This window comes from Crinia signifera, chromosome 19, assembly GCF_055691185.1.
Source record: "Crinia signifera chromosome 19, ASM5569118v1, whole genome shotgun sequence".
Taxonomy (NCBI): Eukaryota; Metazoa; Chordata; class Amphibia; order Anura; family Myobatrachidae; genus Crinia; species Crinia signifera.
Window position 1 is genome coordinate 82,996,160 of NC_139226.1, and position 18,213 is coordinate 83,014,372.

At 50.9% G+C, this 18,213-nt stretch overlaps 1 protein-coding gene across 1 annotated transcript in view; it reads right to left on the minus strand.

Moving 5' to 3' along the window:
- Positions 1-7,895: 7,895 nt before the first annotated feature.
- Positions 7,896-18,213, minus strand: part of LOC146041574 (uncharacterized) — a 45,161-nt gene continuing 34,843 nt past the window's right edge. The window contains exon 4 of the mRNA XM_083161525.1: positions 7,896-7,997. Within this exon, the coding sequence (XP_083017651.1) occupies positions 7,896-7,997 (102 nt within the window). The remainder of the gene's footprint in view (positions 7,998-18,213) is intronic.

Genomic DNA, 18,213 nt, shown 5'->3' on the forward strand with positions numbered 1-18,213 from the left:
TCCATCTGGACAGATCTTTTGTCAAACAGTATTAATTGTATGAGTTTGGTTTCTAATTCTCTAATAGATGGGGTGGAAGAGAAAATCCAATGGATAAGTATCATTTTTCTAGCTAGCGTTAGGCATATAGTGAGTAGGGGGATGTATTTGGAAAAGGAGGTTGGGAGGATCCAGTTTGAGAAATTTAAGCATAGACAAGCTAGGGGGTCAATCCCAAATGTAGTGGAGAAAATTTTGTTGATATAGTTAATGGTCTTCCTCCAGAACTTCAAAATCTTTGAGCAGCTCCAAAAGCAATGGAAGAACTTTGCATTCCCCATTCTGCATTTGGGGCATTCTCCATTGGCCTCTGCAGACATATGTTTGCTTTGGGCTGGTGCAATGTAAATGCGGTGAAGAACTTTAAAATGCACCTCTTGCAGATATGAAGAATGCAAAGTCCTCATCGTCCTTGCGAAATTGAGGAAAAGGTCTTCTGGTGAGTATGTTCCAGGAATATCTTTTTTCCAGGACTCATGTAGAGTGTGGAAATGATTGGTGGGTAGTGTAGAGACTATAGCCTCATACGTGTGGGAGAGTTTAAATTCCTGAGAGTGAGTGTCTTTAAAGATGGGAAAGAGTGGGTCAGCCTGGGACATGGAAAAAATATCGGGAATCAGGGGTGTAATGTAGTGTCTTGTTTGAAGATACATGTAGAAGTGAGACTTAGGAAGTTCATATCGAGCTTGGAGTTTGTCAAAAGCGAGTATAGTGCCTCCCGGGTCAAATATTTTGGTGGCCAGGTCTAGACCCTTTCGTTTTCATTCCTTGTAGGTCGGGTTCGTCAATGAGGGAAGGAAAGATGGGTTACCCCAAATAGGGATGAATGGGGAGCATGTCGGGGATCTGTTTACTTTTTTGTTCAGTTGCAGCCAGGCGTCATACGTGTGCCTGAATAGTATATGGTTTAACAATGGGCTGGGTATCTGTTTAACCTGGGAATGTAGGAGAGCGCAAGGGGAATAAGGGTAAAATATATCATGGTCTAGAGCTGTGTCACTATAAGAAGAGGTGCCTCCCATCCAGTCTGATATATATCTCATATGTAGGGACCAGGTATAGGCCTGGAAGTCCGGAATTTTTAAGCCTCCAGTATCTAAGGGGTGTTGCATTTTGACAAGAGACATCCTAGGCCTTTTTCCTTTCCATAAAAATCTTGACATGAGACTATTTAGGTTCTGTATGTCTTGTTTCAGAAGCGTACATGGAATCATTTGTAAGATATAAAAGATTTTTGGGAAGATCACACTTTTTAATACAGCCGCTCTGCCCAGGAGGGAGATAGGTAGTTTAGTCCAGCATTCTAGTTGGGATTTTATTTTTGCTAAGAGCGGGGACATATTAGTTTTATATACCTGTCTGGGATTAGGTGTGATCAGGACCCCTAGATACTTGATGGCCGTATTTTGGATTTGAAATTGTTGTATCGTGGGATGAGTGCTGATTTCTGTAGGGATGGGGGTGATCGGGAGAATTTCCGTTTTGCTGATATTAATTTTATACCCTGAAAAGGTGCTAAAAGAGTGAATGGTGTCCATGATAATGGGTAGGGATTTAAGAGGGTTTGTGACAAACAGAATCATGTCGTCTGCAAATAATGCAAGTTTCAATTCGGTTGATCTGATCTGAATGCCAGAAAAATTTGGATCTGTTCTGAGTGCTATTGCTAGGGGTTCAAGGGCGATAGCGAATAATAGTGGGGATATAGGACATCCTTGTCTGGTGCCTCTCTGGATTTTAAATGGTGAGGAAAGGAAACCATTGCAGGCTATTTGTGATGAGGGGTCCGTATATAATGTTTGTATAAATTTAATGTAAGCTGGGGGGATGCCAAATTTGTTCATGGTGTGGTATAAATGGGGCCATTGGACCAGATCGAAGGCCTTTTCAGCGTCGATCGCTAAGAGTAGGGCTAGGGAGTTTTGGGGTGAATCTGAATGGTATAATTGGGTGGCAGCTAGTATCTTTCTAACATTTCGGACTGAATGCCTGCCCTTGATAAAGCCTGTTTGGTCTTGTTGTATTATTGAAGGTAATATGGGGTTAAGTCTGTCCGCTAATATTTTTGTCAGTATCTTGTAGTCATTGTTGAGGAGGGATATGGGTCTGTAGGACCCCGGATTTGATAAATCCCGACCTGATTTGGGGAGAACTTTAATTATTGCACTGTTAAAAAATGGTGGGGGGGTGGCCTGTACTAAGATGGCATTGAAGACGGATACAAGTATGGGGCCTATTCTCTCTGGGAACATACTATAAAAGTCGCTTGCAAACCCGTCTGGGCCAGGGGCTTTTGCTCGCTTTAGTTTCTTTATTACCCCATTTACCTCATCCAGAGTAATCGGTTCCGTGAGTGTTCGAGCTGCATCGTTTGAGATTACAGGGTAAGAGAGGTGTTCCCAAAGCTCTGCATCATAGGAGGGGGGGGTGTCAGAGAACGTAGCAGGATTAGAGTAAATGGAAGAGTAGAACTCTGTCATGACTTGTGAAATTTGAGAGTTTGAGGTAGTGAGGGAACCGTCTGATTGTGTCAGAGGATGTATGAGCATGGGGGATCTATCGGAGTTTAATATGGTGGAGAGGAGTTTCCCCGTTTTATTGCCAAATGTATGAAATCTGTAGTTAGAAATAAATTGTAATTTGTCAGTTGAATTTTGTAGGGAATCCTCTAGGAGGGCTTTAGCTTTCTGATAAGCTGTCTTGTTAATTTGATTTGGCTGCTGGGAATAAGTAGCGTAGGCATCAGTTAGAGAAGATTGTAATGAGATATAATCTCGGGACAGGCTTTTTTTAAGCTGTTTCTCAGCCATAAGCCATAATTGACCCTCTCAGGTAAGCTTTGGCCGCCATCCAGTAATTCACTGGATTAGAGGCCAAATGTTCCGAATTGAATGTGTGGTATTCGTTCCAGGCGGACGTAAGATGTTTTATGAATGTTTCGGATTTAGTGAGTTGGGAGGGAAATCTCCACGTCTTGTAATTAGACCTTTCGGTGGAGGTGGACATGGTACATTGGATTAGGGCATGATCAGAAATGAATATAGGGTGTATCTGTGAGGCTTTCATTGTTGGGAATAGTGTAGAGGATATTAGTATGTAGTCTATGCGTGATTGTGATTGGTGGGCTGCAGAAAGGCACGTGTATTCTCGTGATGTTGGGTGAGTAGATCTCCACGAATCAACCAGGTTAAGGGCCTTAGCTAAGAAGGGAATGCCTATTTTGGGAGAATGTCTAGGTTTAGTAGTGGTGGAAGACCTGTCCAGAATTTGATGGGAAGTTAAATTTAAATCTCCACAGAGTATAATTTTAGAATCTATTTTTGGGGTGAGGATTTTAATCAGGTTTATGAAGAATTTTTTATTATAAGAGTTGGGGGCATACACTGAGCAGATAGTATAGGAGGCGTTCGCTATGTTGGCTGAGATTATGATATACCTTCCCTCAGGATCAATAATTGTGTCTGTTATTGCAATTGGAAGAGCCCTAGAACAGAGTATAACTACCCCTCTAGCCTTGCTGTTATACGGTGCAGAAGCTAGAACCTTCCATTTTAACATCTGAAGTTTAGCTATCTCGGGGGGCAGTAAGTGGGTCTCTTGGAGACAAACAATGTCGACGGACTGTCTCTGGAGATACAGAAGTACCTTGCGTCTCTTTGCAGGAGAATGAATTCCTCCTACGTTGAGGGAGCCGATTTTCAGTTCAGTCATTTGTGTCAAAGGTGGTGATGACCGCTCGCTCGGACAGCTTCCAGTGGACCGTTGAACTTTGACCTACTATAAGGGATAGAGAACAAGAAGGGATAGAGGGGGGGGGAATAGACACATACTGGACTGGGGAGACAAGACAAACATGAAAGAAGTAGCAAATTGCATGTAACACATGCCAAAGAACTTTTACAAACAGCTGGACAACCGCAATATAAATCATAAAAGAAGGTTTAAATTTCTTCCACAAGGGAGGCTTTAGGGTATATCGAATCCGGAACATGGCTGAACGTGCCGCAGGTCCTATAAACTGAGTCCAGTATTTCAAGGATAAAAAAGGGGAGGGGGGGGTGACTTGAGTGGTTTAGTGGCCGCAGAGTAGTAGGTATAAAATAGCAATAAAAATAAGAATAAAAAGGTAGAGGCTTGTGGGCCGGGTATAGTCACCATGGTATGTCGAGGCGGTGCCCCGAGGGGGGTCTGGAGGTATTGATGACAAAAGGGGGTGGATAGTATGTCCGGTATGTCCTGTATTTTAGAAGGTGGATAATGAGGTAGGGACCGACCAATATTGTGAAGACTTCATGAATTAGAGATGTCCTTAGCTGGCCTTCATTATGTCGGGCCTCTGAAAAGCTGGTAGAAGTGCTTGGCTTTTTAGGAGGAGATTCCAAAGCAGGGTGTTGCCAGATTTGTAGGCGAGATGGTTGCGGAACATCACAGGGAGATCAGGTGGAATTTTGGATCGCCGGGGGGTCCGCAATGGAGTGGATAGGGTGGTTAGATGCATGACTACTTTCCCGCAGGAAGCCCAGCGCATCATCGGGGCATGAGAAGTCGAAATGAGTGTCGGCTGTAAAAATGCGGAGGCGTGCAGGGTACATGAGGGCGAATTTGTATCCTTCGTTCACCAGCCGTGTACAGACGGTAGAGAAAGATCTTCTCTGTTTAGATAACTCTACTGAGAAATCCTGGAATATTCTTATCTTTCTCCCTTCCCACTGTAAATCTTGCTGTCTGCGCGAGGCTTTCCATATTGCGATTTTGTGCAGGTAATTCATGCACCTAAACAGTACTGCACGGGGTCTGCACGGGGTCTGGCATCCTCTGAGTGGGGGGCCTACCCTGTGAATCCGCTCTATAACAATGTCCTTGCACTCTGCCTGGATTCCTAAAAGTTGGGGGAGGGTCAGCGAGGCAAAGGTGGCCAGAGCAGGGCCTTTAAGAGATTCTGGTAATCCCACAATTCTGATATTATTACGTCTGGAACGATTTTCTGCGTCGTCCAGACGATTCCACAGTTGTAAATTCTCCTTCTGAAGCCTTATTATATCTTTCTGTACGATATGCATGTCGTGGCTCAGGGCACCTATCCTATTTTCTGAGTCTGAGACTCTGGTATTGAGGTGCTGTATTTGCTGGGTTATTTCCTGTACAGCGCTGGCCAGGATGGAGGGCATAGTGGCTTTAATAGCATTCACAATGTCTCCATATGTTGCAGGGGCATCGGCATCCTTAAATACCTGTGACGCTGAGATGTCTCTCTGCTGTGCTGATGCCTGCCTGGACGCTGGTGAGGGAGGCGCGGAGTCCGGGTCGGGCGCCATGTTGGTTTCAGCGCGTCTTTTCTCCGGCCTCTGCTGCGTCTTGTGTGTGGCCCCTGAAGCCATGTGGTTGCCAGTAATTGGATAGCGGGGGGTTCTGGTATCCCGTGCGGGTGTTTGGAGTCGCGTCGGCGGCTCCGTTTAGCTGGTGGATGGACCGCGGCACGGAGCAGCTCTGCTCAGCGTGTGAGCTGCATGAACCCGGAAGCGGAAGTCGCTACTGTGTTTTAAGCGTACGAATGAGCAGTTCACAAGAAGTATGCTGTGCGAAACTGAAAACCTGCTTTGAGCTTACGAAAGTTTGGGAGCTTGTGTGGGAACAATCCGTGTTGCAGTCATGCGAAACCAAACCCACCACTCCAAGTGAACACCCAGGTGTACGCCCATGTGTACGCCCAGTTTTGCTCATTATACTGGACGCGCCCATACAAACGCCCACATCACGCCTACTGGGTAATCTTTCGCTCGGACAGCAGAAACCGCTTGGAAGATTGCTTGCGAATAGGAATGTAGCAGTTTGCACATGCGCGTTGCGTACACTGCACATGCGCAATGACAGTAGTTGGTTGATGCATGCGAATTCGCGTGCGAACGTGTCAATGTGAATAAGGGCCCTGATCTCTAAACTGTACCAGATTTGTGTGGGCCACCTCTCAGACCCGGTCCCTGCATATACAGCAGCTTGGCAAGGGGAATTGGGTAGGGAATTAACGGAGGATCAGTGGGGCCAAATATTTAAATACGTATTTGCATCATCCTCATCTATCCAAACTCTAGAGACACAATATAAAATACTCGTTAGATGGTATAAGTGCCCAACTGTATTGCACAAAATGAATAATAATCTCTCTAATCTCTGTTGGAGGTGTGAACTGCACTCTGGTTCCCCCTTACATATATGGTGGTCCTGTCCAGTCATCCAGGACTACTGGCGACTAATCCACCAAATCTCAGGTAATATCACCGGCACTGCTCTTCCCTTTACCCCAGAGTTTTGGCTACTAAACCTTATGGACATCCCTATCTCCCGTTTCAAGAAATCCCTGCTACGTCATCTGATGAATGCAGCAAAAGCAGTGATTCCCTGTTTCTGGGGATCTAAGCTACCCCCCCCCCCCCCCCCTGTGACCCGGTGGTTCCAGAGGATAGATCTATACATGTCCATGGAAGATTTGTCCTCCTTCCTAAAGGAATCCCCTCAAACATTCACTGCTACCTGGTTTAACTGGCTCACATATAAAGAATCCCCAGACTACCTACAACGGACCGGCTCTGTATAAAGCAGGGTTGCCGACTCTCCCGGAATGTCCGTGAGACTCCCGGAATCCTGGGACATCTCACGGACTCCCGGAAGAGGGCCCCTTTCTCCCACAGCTGCTGTGATGACGCCACTTACACGATGATTGAAGCCGCGCCAAAGCTGTACACATCGCGGCAAATACCTGCATCAGCCTGGAGACCTCCCCGATCTCCGTGTACGGCACACACACAGTACAGTGTCCACTCCCTAGCAGCAACAGGTGATAGCGCGGCTTCCCCTTCCGTCCTCCAGGCAGCTAGTAAGTCTTTTCCTGCAGCAGCAGCACACAGTGACAGCCGGCTCCGGCTTTCAGAAAGTACACGGGTCACGGAGGCTGCTGCTTTCCACACACAGCACTAAGGTAATTGGATACTCTAGGCTTCTGTGTGAGTTCCCTGTGCAGCATATATCCCCTTAATCACTTGCCTTAACGTAAACAGTGCCCAAGCAGCAGAGTTGCAGCAATAGTATTATCCTCTGCCTCCTTGAGTCTGTCCATCCAAAACCATATAACCCTTTGAGGACTACAGTGCAGGCGATCCATAGAGATATTTTCTGATTGGTTGTGGACCATATTAATACCCAGATAAAACCCATATCTGGCTGCTTATCAAAGTACTGTAGGACCGCCCCTGGTGACGCAAGGCCCACTCCTGGTAACGCAAGGCCCGCCCCTGGTAACGCAAGGCCCGCCCCCTGGCTTTTAATTTTCTCCCTGAAATTAATTTTCAAAAGTAGGCAACCCTGGTATAAAGTAGTGTAAAAAACAAACAAAAAAGATGGTGGCTCCCTTTACCCCATTCCCCCCCCCCTCTCTACCCCTTTGTTTCCTCTTTTTCTTTCTTTACTTTCTCTTTTCACTATTTAATACGATAAGTATGTTGTTTAATGTCTCCCGATGCGAGATGTTCACATTGCGCCAGAGAGAACTGAAGCTTTGGCTGTATCCCTGAGTCATCACACAGATATGCTCCAGCAGATCCAAATGCTCCAAGAACACAGGCTTGTTGGCTTGACTTAATTGATGCTGTCTCATTGACTACATATTGTATAGTCTCACATCGGACAAAAGTTGTTCATTGTTCTTTTACTTCGTATTATTTCTTAATAAAAATTGATTGCATAAAAAAAAACATTGTACGAAAAAAGGGAAGCTATATAATAAAAAAAATTAACAACTGAAGAATGCTTTATTCCGCAAGTATCCTTTGCCTTCCAGATCGCTACAGATTTATCTTACCAGTTTAGCCCAGTAGATGGCGATATCGCTGCAGAGAATATTTACATTGATACCAATCTTCGTCCGATAGGAAGCTGTAGGTCATTTTGTCACCAAGAAGAGTTTTCTGGGGATATATTAATACAGATAATGTAAACATCTGATAAAAGCATTGAATAGATGAAATTCAGAAATTTACAGATGTCAGATGTTCTTGTAAAGGCCCATACACACTAGAACAGGGGTATCTAAACTTTTTGCAACGAGGGCCAGATTTGGTGAAGTGTAAATGTGTGGGGGCCGACCATTCAGCCTGACATTCTTTGAATCAGTAATCACATCAGAATGGTCCCCCACTCAGCCCCCATTAACTCTATGTCCCCCAGCCTGCCCCTTCACTGTATTTTCCCCAGCCTGCCCCTCTTTCACTGTATGTTCCCCACTCTGCACCCATTCACTCTGTCCCCCAGCCTGCCCCCTTCTCTTAATGTCCATCAGTGCCTCCATTCATTGTATGTCTCCAAGCCTGACCCTCCTTCACTGTATGACTCCCATTAACTGTATGACCCCCATTCACTTTGGTCTGCCCCCATTCACTGTATGTCCCCCAGCCTGCCCCTGCTCCCCATTCTCTGAAAGGCCATCACTGCCCCCATTCACTGTATGTCCCCCAGCCTGACCCTCCTTCACTGTATGTCCCCCACTCTGCCCCCTCCCTTCTCCGTATGTTTCCCAGCCCCTTGTGTGAGCCAGAGGAAGGAGAGGCAAAGCAGGCACTGCAAGAACAGGAGATGCTTGGGCTCCCGCTGCTGCCCTCCTCCGCTCTGCATGTTACGCGAGCAAGCTTCCCCCTTGCTGCCCCCCTCCCCAAACACTGCTGCCACTGTGATTGTGGAGTAGGGCGATATACGATTGCAGCAGCAGGGGTAGGACGCCAAACACATCTGACTGTGGCGGCCGGCACCTCCTCACTGCAGCAGACAGAAAGGTAAAGGCGCGCTCGCCGGGGCCCCACCTTTAGTGTCCTGTGTTGTGCTTCCCATCACATCTGATGCTCTGCCCGCTTCCAGCTGGTGGCTGCGGGTAGGGTTACCAACTCATCCCTTTAATCCGGGACACATATTAATTATACAGGTTCTGTGGCTGGCTTTCACCTGGTTTTAAACTGCCACACCTCAAGACTCCATTTCACCTGGTTTTAAACTGCCACAGAACCTGTGTAATTAATATGTGTCCCGGATTAAAGGGATGAGTTGGTAACCCTAGCTGCGGGCCCCATGAAATGACAGCACGGGTGTGATATGCCGCCAGTGGGGGTAGACAAATACCTTGAGTCGCTGGATACTCTTGGTTCCACACCGGTTCTTCGCCGTGTCGGCCGCAGAGAACACACCACCCTAGGAACTCAAGCAAGGCGCTCAGCAGTACAACTACTTACGTTTTATTTAGTGCAAAGTGTGAATAATACAATTATCATGTACTTTAACAGCTGTAAACGGCCTGGGACAGCTTAACACTACAAAGCTCGACTTGCGCCCGCCTAGCAGGTTTCCTTTCTTCGACTTTATATAAAAAATCTTACATTCAAGTGCGCCGCGGTCTTTCCGCGTCTTTGGAAGTGGGAGCACTCAACCCGCGGACCGTCAACTGGGTCGGGGAAAATAGTGCCCTCACTTGGCGATACTGGCAACTCTATGTTTGCCTAGCCACCTATTCACATATGCTAACAATCTAACATAGATAATGCATACCAAACGCAGGAACAAATAACGTACAATAGGACAATCAAATATATCTTATCAATATTAATCCTGAGTAAGTCCCCCCTGAGAACACAATTCAAGATTCTGTCCCTGAGTAAAAAGGTGAATGCTGGATAGTTTAAATGAATTAAACAATAACTCCTTGCCTCCTGGATTCTGGCCACAAGATGGCCGTGTTCCCAAGATCAAGTCAATGTAATAGCAGCACTGTTCCAATAGGTAGGGCTTTTCCAACGGAGATCCTCTGAGGTGAAGGGGGTGAGTCCCCTGCTTAGATGGGACCAACGTGAGTCCCCACGGGGCTGCAGGTGCCCAGGGGCTAACCTCACCCTGTTCAGGTGCCCCTAGGTGTCTAATACTCCTGGGGCTCCGCTGCGCTGGTAGCCCTACCCCCACTGGGGCTTCCTAGTGGGGTGCTGACATCTATAAGGTAGTCACTGGCCAGTTAAGGGGCTAGAGGTTTCCTGGGTAGGTAAGCAGGTGGTGCCCGTGTAGGGGTGTTGTGTTGGTGGCAGGGAGTGGGCACTGGGAGGCAGGTCTGGGGCTAACCACATGACATGCGATACCTGGAGTCAGGAGCAAGGTGCAGGCTCCTGCCCGTCGCGGTGGGGTCCCCCTGGCGTCTTGACGGCTGGTGCTGGGCCCCTCTTCTGCAGGAGGGCATGCTAGTGTGGGCGCTGCGACTGCAGCGTTGCCACACTCAACTGCGCCTCTCCTGACACGCTGCACTTCGCGTCGGCTTCTCTCTTCAGGTTGGGGGGATCCTTCCCTCTTCAGCCCCCTAAGTGCGTGGCCGGCGCGGCTGACAGGCAGGGAGGTCAGCGGGGGTTACAAGCCTCTCCGCGCTCCCTCCTCGGTTGTGTGCGGCAGTCTCTCCCGGCGTCTGGCTGGGGGTCAGCGGGGGTCGCGCGCTTCATGCGCCGCGTCACTGCTCCCGGCGTGTGGCTGGGGATCAGCGGGGGTCACCCTGACATCACCGCTCCGCCGCTCAGTCTCCCCCTGCGGCTTGCGGTATTCTCTCCACCCTCCTGCACCGTCCTCCCACTTCCGCACCCGCTCTCCTTCCCATTGGCTCCTGCCTCCTGTCCCTCAAACCGAGGGCTCCTTTTCGCGCCCTCCGCTGCCCCTGTCATTAACCCCTTGAGTGCTGCGTCGGGGTTTCTTCTGCGCTGCGGTTGCCTAGCAACCCAGCGTACACTGCAGGTGCCACATATCCACCCACTTAAAGGATGCTCGTCCTCGGGCATCGAACTAGGTAACAGAATGTCCCGGAGGAAAGTCTCTTGGGTTTGGCCCAAATATTCACTGTCCTCGGAAAGAGGCCACATACGCAAGTCACATTTACAGTTCTTAACACAATATATACAGTGCACATCATTACGCCAGACATTACATGTACGGCACGCCTATTCCCTGTACCGCAGCGGTAGCACGCCTTGCGTGCTCCTAACTGAACGCCTCGCTCCAGTCCCAGGGGGTGCGATCCCAACGGCCTCAGGAGCAGGTTCAGTGATCCTCGGACTGGTCTGCGGCGGTATATTCGGAAGGAGTGGCACGGACCAACCGACATTCGGCCTCAGTTCCCACGGGTCCTGGGGCCACCTTGTGACGGGATCTTTCTTTTCGGGGTTCTCTTCACTATTCGGTCTGGAATCTGCTGGAATTTTACTCAGATACGGCTTGCTCTGACTTTGATGGATCCGCTGGGAGTGGGTGCCAACGTGCTGGGTGATGCCGTAGGCTGCTGCTGTATCCCGTGGTTTTTCTGCTACCACGTAGGGGTCCACTTCCCACTTCGCATCGAGCTTACGCTTGCGACGATTGTTTCTTTTGAACACCGGGGTACCAACAGGTATGCGATCAGCGTGGGCATTCTGGTCAGGATGAATCTTCTGGCGGTCTCTACTTTGCGCCAACTTTTGGTCGCCCAAGGCTCTTGTGTTAGTCAACCTGGGCTGATGTTCTTGCACCCAGGGTGCACATGGTTCCCAGCGGGACGGTACTGGATTGGTGAAAGTGGGTGTCTCTATCTTCTCTCTGTTATCCTCCACCTCCCCCTCTGGGTGTAGAGGCAAGCGGGAGGGGGCATCGGCGTTACTGTGGCAGCGCCCACCCACTTCGGCACCGGTGGTAGCGCCTGCGGGCACGACGCCTGTCTGAATCAAACCGGCTTCCTCTTACTGGTACCCCACCTGGGCCCGTCACGTCTATCGCTTGAGCACCCTTTTCTCCTTCTACCACATCAAATTCCACCGTCTCGCCATCTTCGACATCGTGTAGAAACTTCTGCGGGTGGTTTCTCTTTATGGCCGTCCGGTGGACAAACACATCATCTTTTGTGTCATTTCGGTTAATGAAGCCATATCCCCTTCGGCCGTTAAACCACTTGACAGTTCCTCGTACCCGTGTGGCCAGTGCTTTCTTCACCACCTGACTCCTCTGGACGCAGATGATGTGCTGCAGGGTTACCTCCTCAACCTGATCTTGGTCATCCAGTTCCTGCTTTAGGGCCGAAATCAGCTCTTCAGGGCAATTTCTTAGGATGTTCATACCCAGGATGATGGGGGAAACCTTTCCTTCTCCACAGGTGATCACCAAATACCCCTGTTTGGGTAAGTGCGCTCGTCCGATCTTCAGGTCGGCCTCCCAGTACCCGTTGCAGGTGACCTCTCGGCCGTTGGCAGCGACCACTTTCACCTGCGTGGGGGAGGTCTAAATGGTACTTCTTTTCCCCAGTATTTTTGGAGGGTGGGTAGTTGTATCATGGATACTTGCGACCCGGTGTCTATCATGGCCACTGTCTCTATCCCATTGATCAGCACTTTGATCCTCGGGCATTGTCCTACGTACTGGGCCCACCATTCCTCCGTGTCTGGGTCTACTCCCGGTGTTCCGGGTCGCTGGCGTATTTCCCCTTGCATATCTGCCATGCTGACGGTGAGGTTCTCAATCTGCTTTTGTAGAACCTTGAGCTGGTCATCCGGCACGTTCTGTGCGGCCCATATGGCTGTGTCTCTGTTCTTCTTTGCCCCATCTGGGCTGGTAGGGAAGGCTCTCCGTGAGTACGGCTGTTCGTGAAACCCTAGTAATTCAGGGTACTCCTCTCCTGCTTCATCCTGTGTCCCGACCACTCCAATGGCGGCGTCTTTGAAGTCGGCGAAGATCGAACCCGACATCTGCCTTCGCAACAGCCTCAGTGGTGCCCGTATGCTCTCTCGCCCGGCTCCTTCGATCAGCTGAACTATTAGTGTCTCATCCACATTCCTCATTTCTTCTGGGTCGAGGGCTTGTATCGCCTTACTCATTTCTAGTAGGCTGAGAGCATAGTCCCTCAACGTCTCGCCCGCTCGTTGTTTTCTTCCGTAAAACTTCACTTTTAGTTCTGGGAGGCTTCGCGTCTCGAAGGTGGCGGATAGCTTCTTTAGTATCTGTGCTACCGTCGTCTTGTGTTCGGGTGCCCATGACCTCACTTCACGGAGGGCAGATCCGGTCAGTTGTCCTATTAGGGTATACAGTAGGCATGTTGACTCCATTCCCCTCTTGAACTCCGCAAATGTGGTTCCCGGTGCCTTCTTTTTGTCTCCGCTGTAGCTGGGCAACCATGATGCCCCGAAGTAGTAAGGGAGCGTGATTTGGGTGGTTGGTGCAGCGGCGGCTTGTCCTTGTTGTTCATCCCCGGGTGCTGGTATCTCTCTGCCTTGCGCTGGCGCAGCTGGTTGCGCCGGTGCTTGTACCGCCGGTTGTGCAGCTTGTTGCTCCATCTTCCCTGCTTGGTTGTCCTCTCAGCCGACTCGTATCCTGTTCGGTTTGACGCCAATTGTGATACGCCGCCAGTGGGGGTAGACAAATACCTTGAGTCGCTGGATACTCTTGGTTCCACACCGGTTCTTCGCCGTGTCGGCCGCAGAGAACACACCACCCTAGGAACTCAAGCAAGGCGCTCAGCAGTACAACTACTTACGTTTTATTTAGTGCAAAGTGTGAATAATACAATTATCATGTACTTTAACAGCTGTAAACGGCCTGGGACAGCTTAACACTACAAAGCTCGACTTGCGCCCGCCTAGCAGGTTTCCTTTCTTCGACTTTATATAAAAAATCGGTACTTCTGTAGTTTCACGGCGCCGCCGCGCGCACACTCTGGCTCAGAAACTTGGCAGACTGCCAGAGGCTCTGATTAACCGTGCGCGTGCCGCTCTAGCTCAGACAGAGTGTGCTCGCGCCGCTCTAGCTGTACTGACAGCTACGTAAACAGCGTGGCGGCCGGGCAGCAGCAGCAGCGCGCTGCCCAGGCGCTGGCAGGTCACTGTCGTACTTGTAGTTCCACAGTGAAATAGGCAGCGCCTGGGCAGCGCTGACAACAGCGGGGGCAAGTGGACACACCCCGGGCACAACGCTGACGTGCCGGGGCTTGTAAAGTACTCACCCGGGCACAGCGCAGTATCCCCCATGTACACGCTAAATCCAATGGCTTGCAGCCTAGATCTAGGCGCTAATGCACCTGGATTCACACTCCCTGCAAGCCGCTAAGAAGGAGGGGGGCGCCTGGATTTAGGCGCAAAACCCTCTGAATCCAGGCGCCTTGCGAGCCGCTAAGAAGGAGGGGGGCGCCTGGATTTAGGCGCAAAACCCTCTGAATCCAGGCGCCTTGCGAGCCGCTAAGAAGGAGGGGGGCGCCTGGATTTAGGCGCAAAACCCTCTGAATCCAGGCGCCTTGCGAGCCGCTAAGAAGGAGGGGGGCGCCTGGATTTAGGCGCAAAACCCTCTGAATCCAGGCGCCTTGCGAGCCGCTAAGAAGGAGGGGGGCGCCTGGATTTAGGCGCAAAACCCTCTAAATCCAGGCGCCTTGCAAGCCGCTAAGAAGGAGGGGGGCGCCTGGATTTAGGCGCAAAAGCCAGGCTCCCTGGGAGCCGCAAAGGTGGTTTAGCATCTAAATTTAGACGCTAAAGCGCCTGGATTTAGTTGGGTGGAGGGGTACATCTAAATTTAGACGCAAAAGCATCTAAATTTAGCTGGGTTTAGGGGTACACTATTAAAGCCTGTCCACAGTGGTAGTAGTCGACGCAACAGCTGTCGACTGTGTAAATCCCACTATCCACGCACACCCGAAGCGTGGCGAGCGCAGCGAGCCCCGCGAGGGATGGCGGTACGCGTCCTACGACCTTTTCATACCCCCACTATCCACGTCGGCGTGGAGTTGAGAATAGAATAGTGTGGCGAGCGCAGCGTGGCGAGCGCAGCGAGCCCCGTGAGGGGACGCGGATACCTTCACAGGTAAACGCGTCCCCTCGCGGGCTTCACAGGTGTCCGCAGCGACGCGGACACCTGTGAAGCCCGCGAGGGGACGCGTTTACCTGTGAAGGTATCCGCGTCCCCTCGCCACGCTTCGGGCTCGGTGGCTCGCTGCGCTCGCCACACTATTCTATTCTCAACTCCACGCCGACGTGGATAGTGGGGGTATGAAAAGGTCGTAGGACGCGTACCGACGCCCCTCGCGGGGCTCGCTGCGCTCGCCACGCTTCGGGTGGGCGTGGATAGTGGGGATGATTCAGGAACACATTCACACCTGCACACTCACACACCTGAGACAGTGAAGACGACATTTTCGGCAACTGTTCACTTTTTTTTTAGTTGAAATTCAAGTGAAATTTAACTTTTTTTTTGTTGAAATTCAACATAACTGTAGAATATAAATGATTCAATGACATGAAATAATCATAAACAATAAAAAAGTCCAACAATAATTTAAAAGTCATGATTTAATCAGTAGAGCAGGAAGGAACTTCGGCGTCTACGTCACCGCCAGCATTTTCAGTTGACGGACCTGCTGTGTCGACATCATCGCCGGAAGGACCTACTGTGTCAACATCACCGCCAGCATTCTCTTTCTCGACCAGGGGGAGCAGGGTCAGAGCGTGCCAAATGCGATGGAAGGGGTCCTGGGCGCCTAAACTCTGCCTCCACATAAATTCCTGAAGGTATGAATCGAGGTAATGGCGTGCGGTACCCCTCTGGCGTTTATTACGCCACTTGCAGCTGCCCCAGAGTCGCTCCACATTCTGGGTGTGCACCCCAGTGTCCGGGTCGACGAAGTGGTATTTGTGGTTCACCTTTCCGTGAACATAACCGGCCTGCTGGAGTTGCTGGGTATTGTACGCCCTCCAGCAGTCTGTGAAGACAGTAGTGCCCGGTTCCACATGGGCCTCGATGGCAGCCATCAGGGTGGCCGTATCCCGCCGCTCCACCGCAGTGATAAAGCACTGGCCGGACTCCCTAGATATTCCCCCGAATACCCACTGCTGGGGCAGGAGCCGTCCGACGTTGCTCTTTCTTTTTACATACAGGCTTTCGTCGACCTCGACGATCTGCCCCGGGCCTCCGATTCGCCGCTGAGGCTGTGCCAGCAGGTCCAGCGTGCAGGCCTCCCTCATTAGATTGCTGTATAGGACAGCAGTTTTTTGGCAGATGTTGAGCTGCTTGTCACAAAATTTCATGCTGGTCAGCTCTTCTGCCCAGCAATATACAAATCTGATCAGGGTCACGAAGGTGAGGTGAGATCCCCTGAACCATTGAGCTGACCTGACGCTGACTTTTTTTCTGCAGCTCCTAATGTGGCAGCGCCACATGCGCTCCTTTATGCTGAGCTTCATGGGGTGGCCATTGGGGCAGGTCATGGTCTGTGGCAGGAACTGGCGGGCCTGCAAGAAAGCCACAGCCTCCTCCTCCGTCTGTGGCAGGTTAAATAATGTCAGACGCTCCATTGCCATACAGAGACTTGCCACTGCCATTATTCACCTCAGCGTCTCGTACAGGGCTACAGCTGACTGACTGACTGACTGACTGACTACGTAAACAGCGTAGCGAGCGTCTAAGCCTGAAGTGGCGGGAGTGAGAATTGACACGCTAAAAGCCCAAAATAAGTTAGCGTCTACATTGGGGACACCCCCTGTGGTAGCGGTGTGCCGGGGTGTGCGATTTATAAGCCCCGTTTATCCCATTTTGTCTCCTTTTTACACTTCATTAATCACGTTACACTATAACACTGTAGCTAGAGCGGCACGCGAGCCTCTGGCAGGCTGCCAAGTTTCTGTTAATAACACTGTAGCTAGAGCGGCACGAGAGCCTCTGGCAGGCTGCCAAGTTACTGTTACTTCCGGCGCCGTGAAACTACAGAAGTACCAAAAAATCTTACATTCAAGTGCGCCGCGGTCTTTCCGCGTCTTTGGAAGTGGGAGCACTCAACCCGCGGACCGTCAACTGGGTCGGGGAAAATAGTGCCCTCACTTGGCGATACTGGCAACTCTATGTGGGCCTAGCCACCTATTCACATATGCTAACAATCTAACATAGATAATGCATACCAAACGCAGGAACAAATAACGTACAATAGGACAATCAAATATATCTTAACAATATTAATCCTGAGTAAGTCCCCCCTGAGAACACAATTCAAGATTCTGTCCCTGAGTAAAAAGGTGAATGCTGGATAGTTTAAATGAATTAAACAATAACTCCTTGCCTCCTGGATTCTGGCCACAAGATGGCCGTGTTCCCAAGATCAAGTCAATGTAATAGCAGCACTGTTCCAATAGGTAGGGCTTTTCCAACGGAGATCCTCTGAGGTGAAGGGGGTGAGTCCCCTGCTTAGATGGGACCAACGTGAGTCCCCACGGGGCTGCAGGTGCCCAGGGGCTAACCTCACCCTGTTCAGGTGCCCCTAGGTGTCTAATACTCCTGGGGCTCCGCTGCGCTGGTAGCCCTACCCCCACTCGGGCTTCCTAGTGGGGTGCTGACATCTATAAGGTAGTCACTGGCCAGTTAAGGGGCTAGAGGTTTCCTGGGTAGGTAAGCAGGTGGTGCCCGTGTAGGGGTGTTGTGTTGGTGGCAGGGAGTGGGCACTGGGAGGCAGGCCTGGGGCTAACCACATGACATGCGATACCTGGAGTCAGGAGCAAGGTGCAGGCTCCTGCCCGTCGCGGTGGGGTCCCCCTGGCGTCTTGACGGCTGGTGCTGGGCCCCTCTTCTGCAGGAGGGCATGCTAGTGTGGGCGCTGCGACTGCAGCGTTGCCACACTCAACTGCGCCTCTCCTGACACGCTGCACTCCGCGTCGGCTTCTCTCTTCAGGTTAGGGGGATCCTTCCCTCTTCAGCCCCCTAAGTGCGTGGCCGGCGCGGCTGACAGGCAGGGAGGTCAGCGGGGGTTACAAGCCTCTCCGCGCTCCCTCCTCGGTTGTGTGCGGCAGTCTCTCCCGGCGTCTGGCTGGGGGTCAGCGGGGGTCGCGAGCTTCATGCGCCGCGTCACTGCTCCCGGCGTGTGGCTGGGGATCAGCGGGGGTCACCCTGACATCACCGCTCCGCCGCTCAGTCTCCCCCTGCGGCTTGCGGTATTCTCTCCACCCTCCTGCGCTGTCCTCCCACTTCCGCACCCGCTCTCCTTCCCATTTGCTCCTGCCTCCTGTCCCTCAAACCGAGGGCTCCTTTTCGCGCCCTCCGCTGCCCCTGTCATTAACCCCTTGAGTGCTGCGTCGGGGTTTCTTCTGCGCTGCGGTTGCCTAGCAACCCAGCGTACACTGCAGGTGC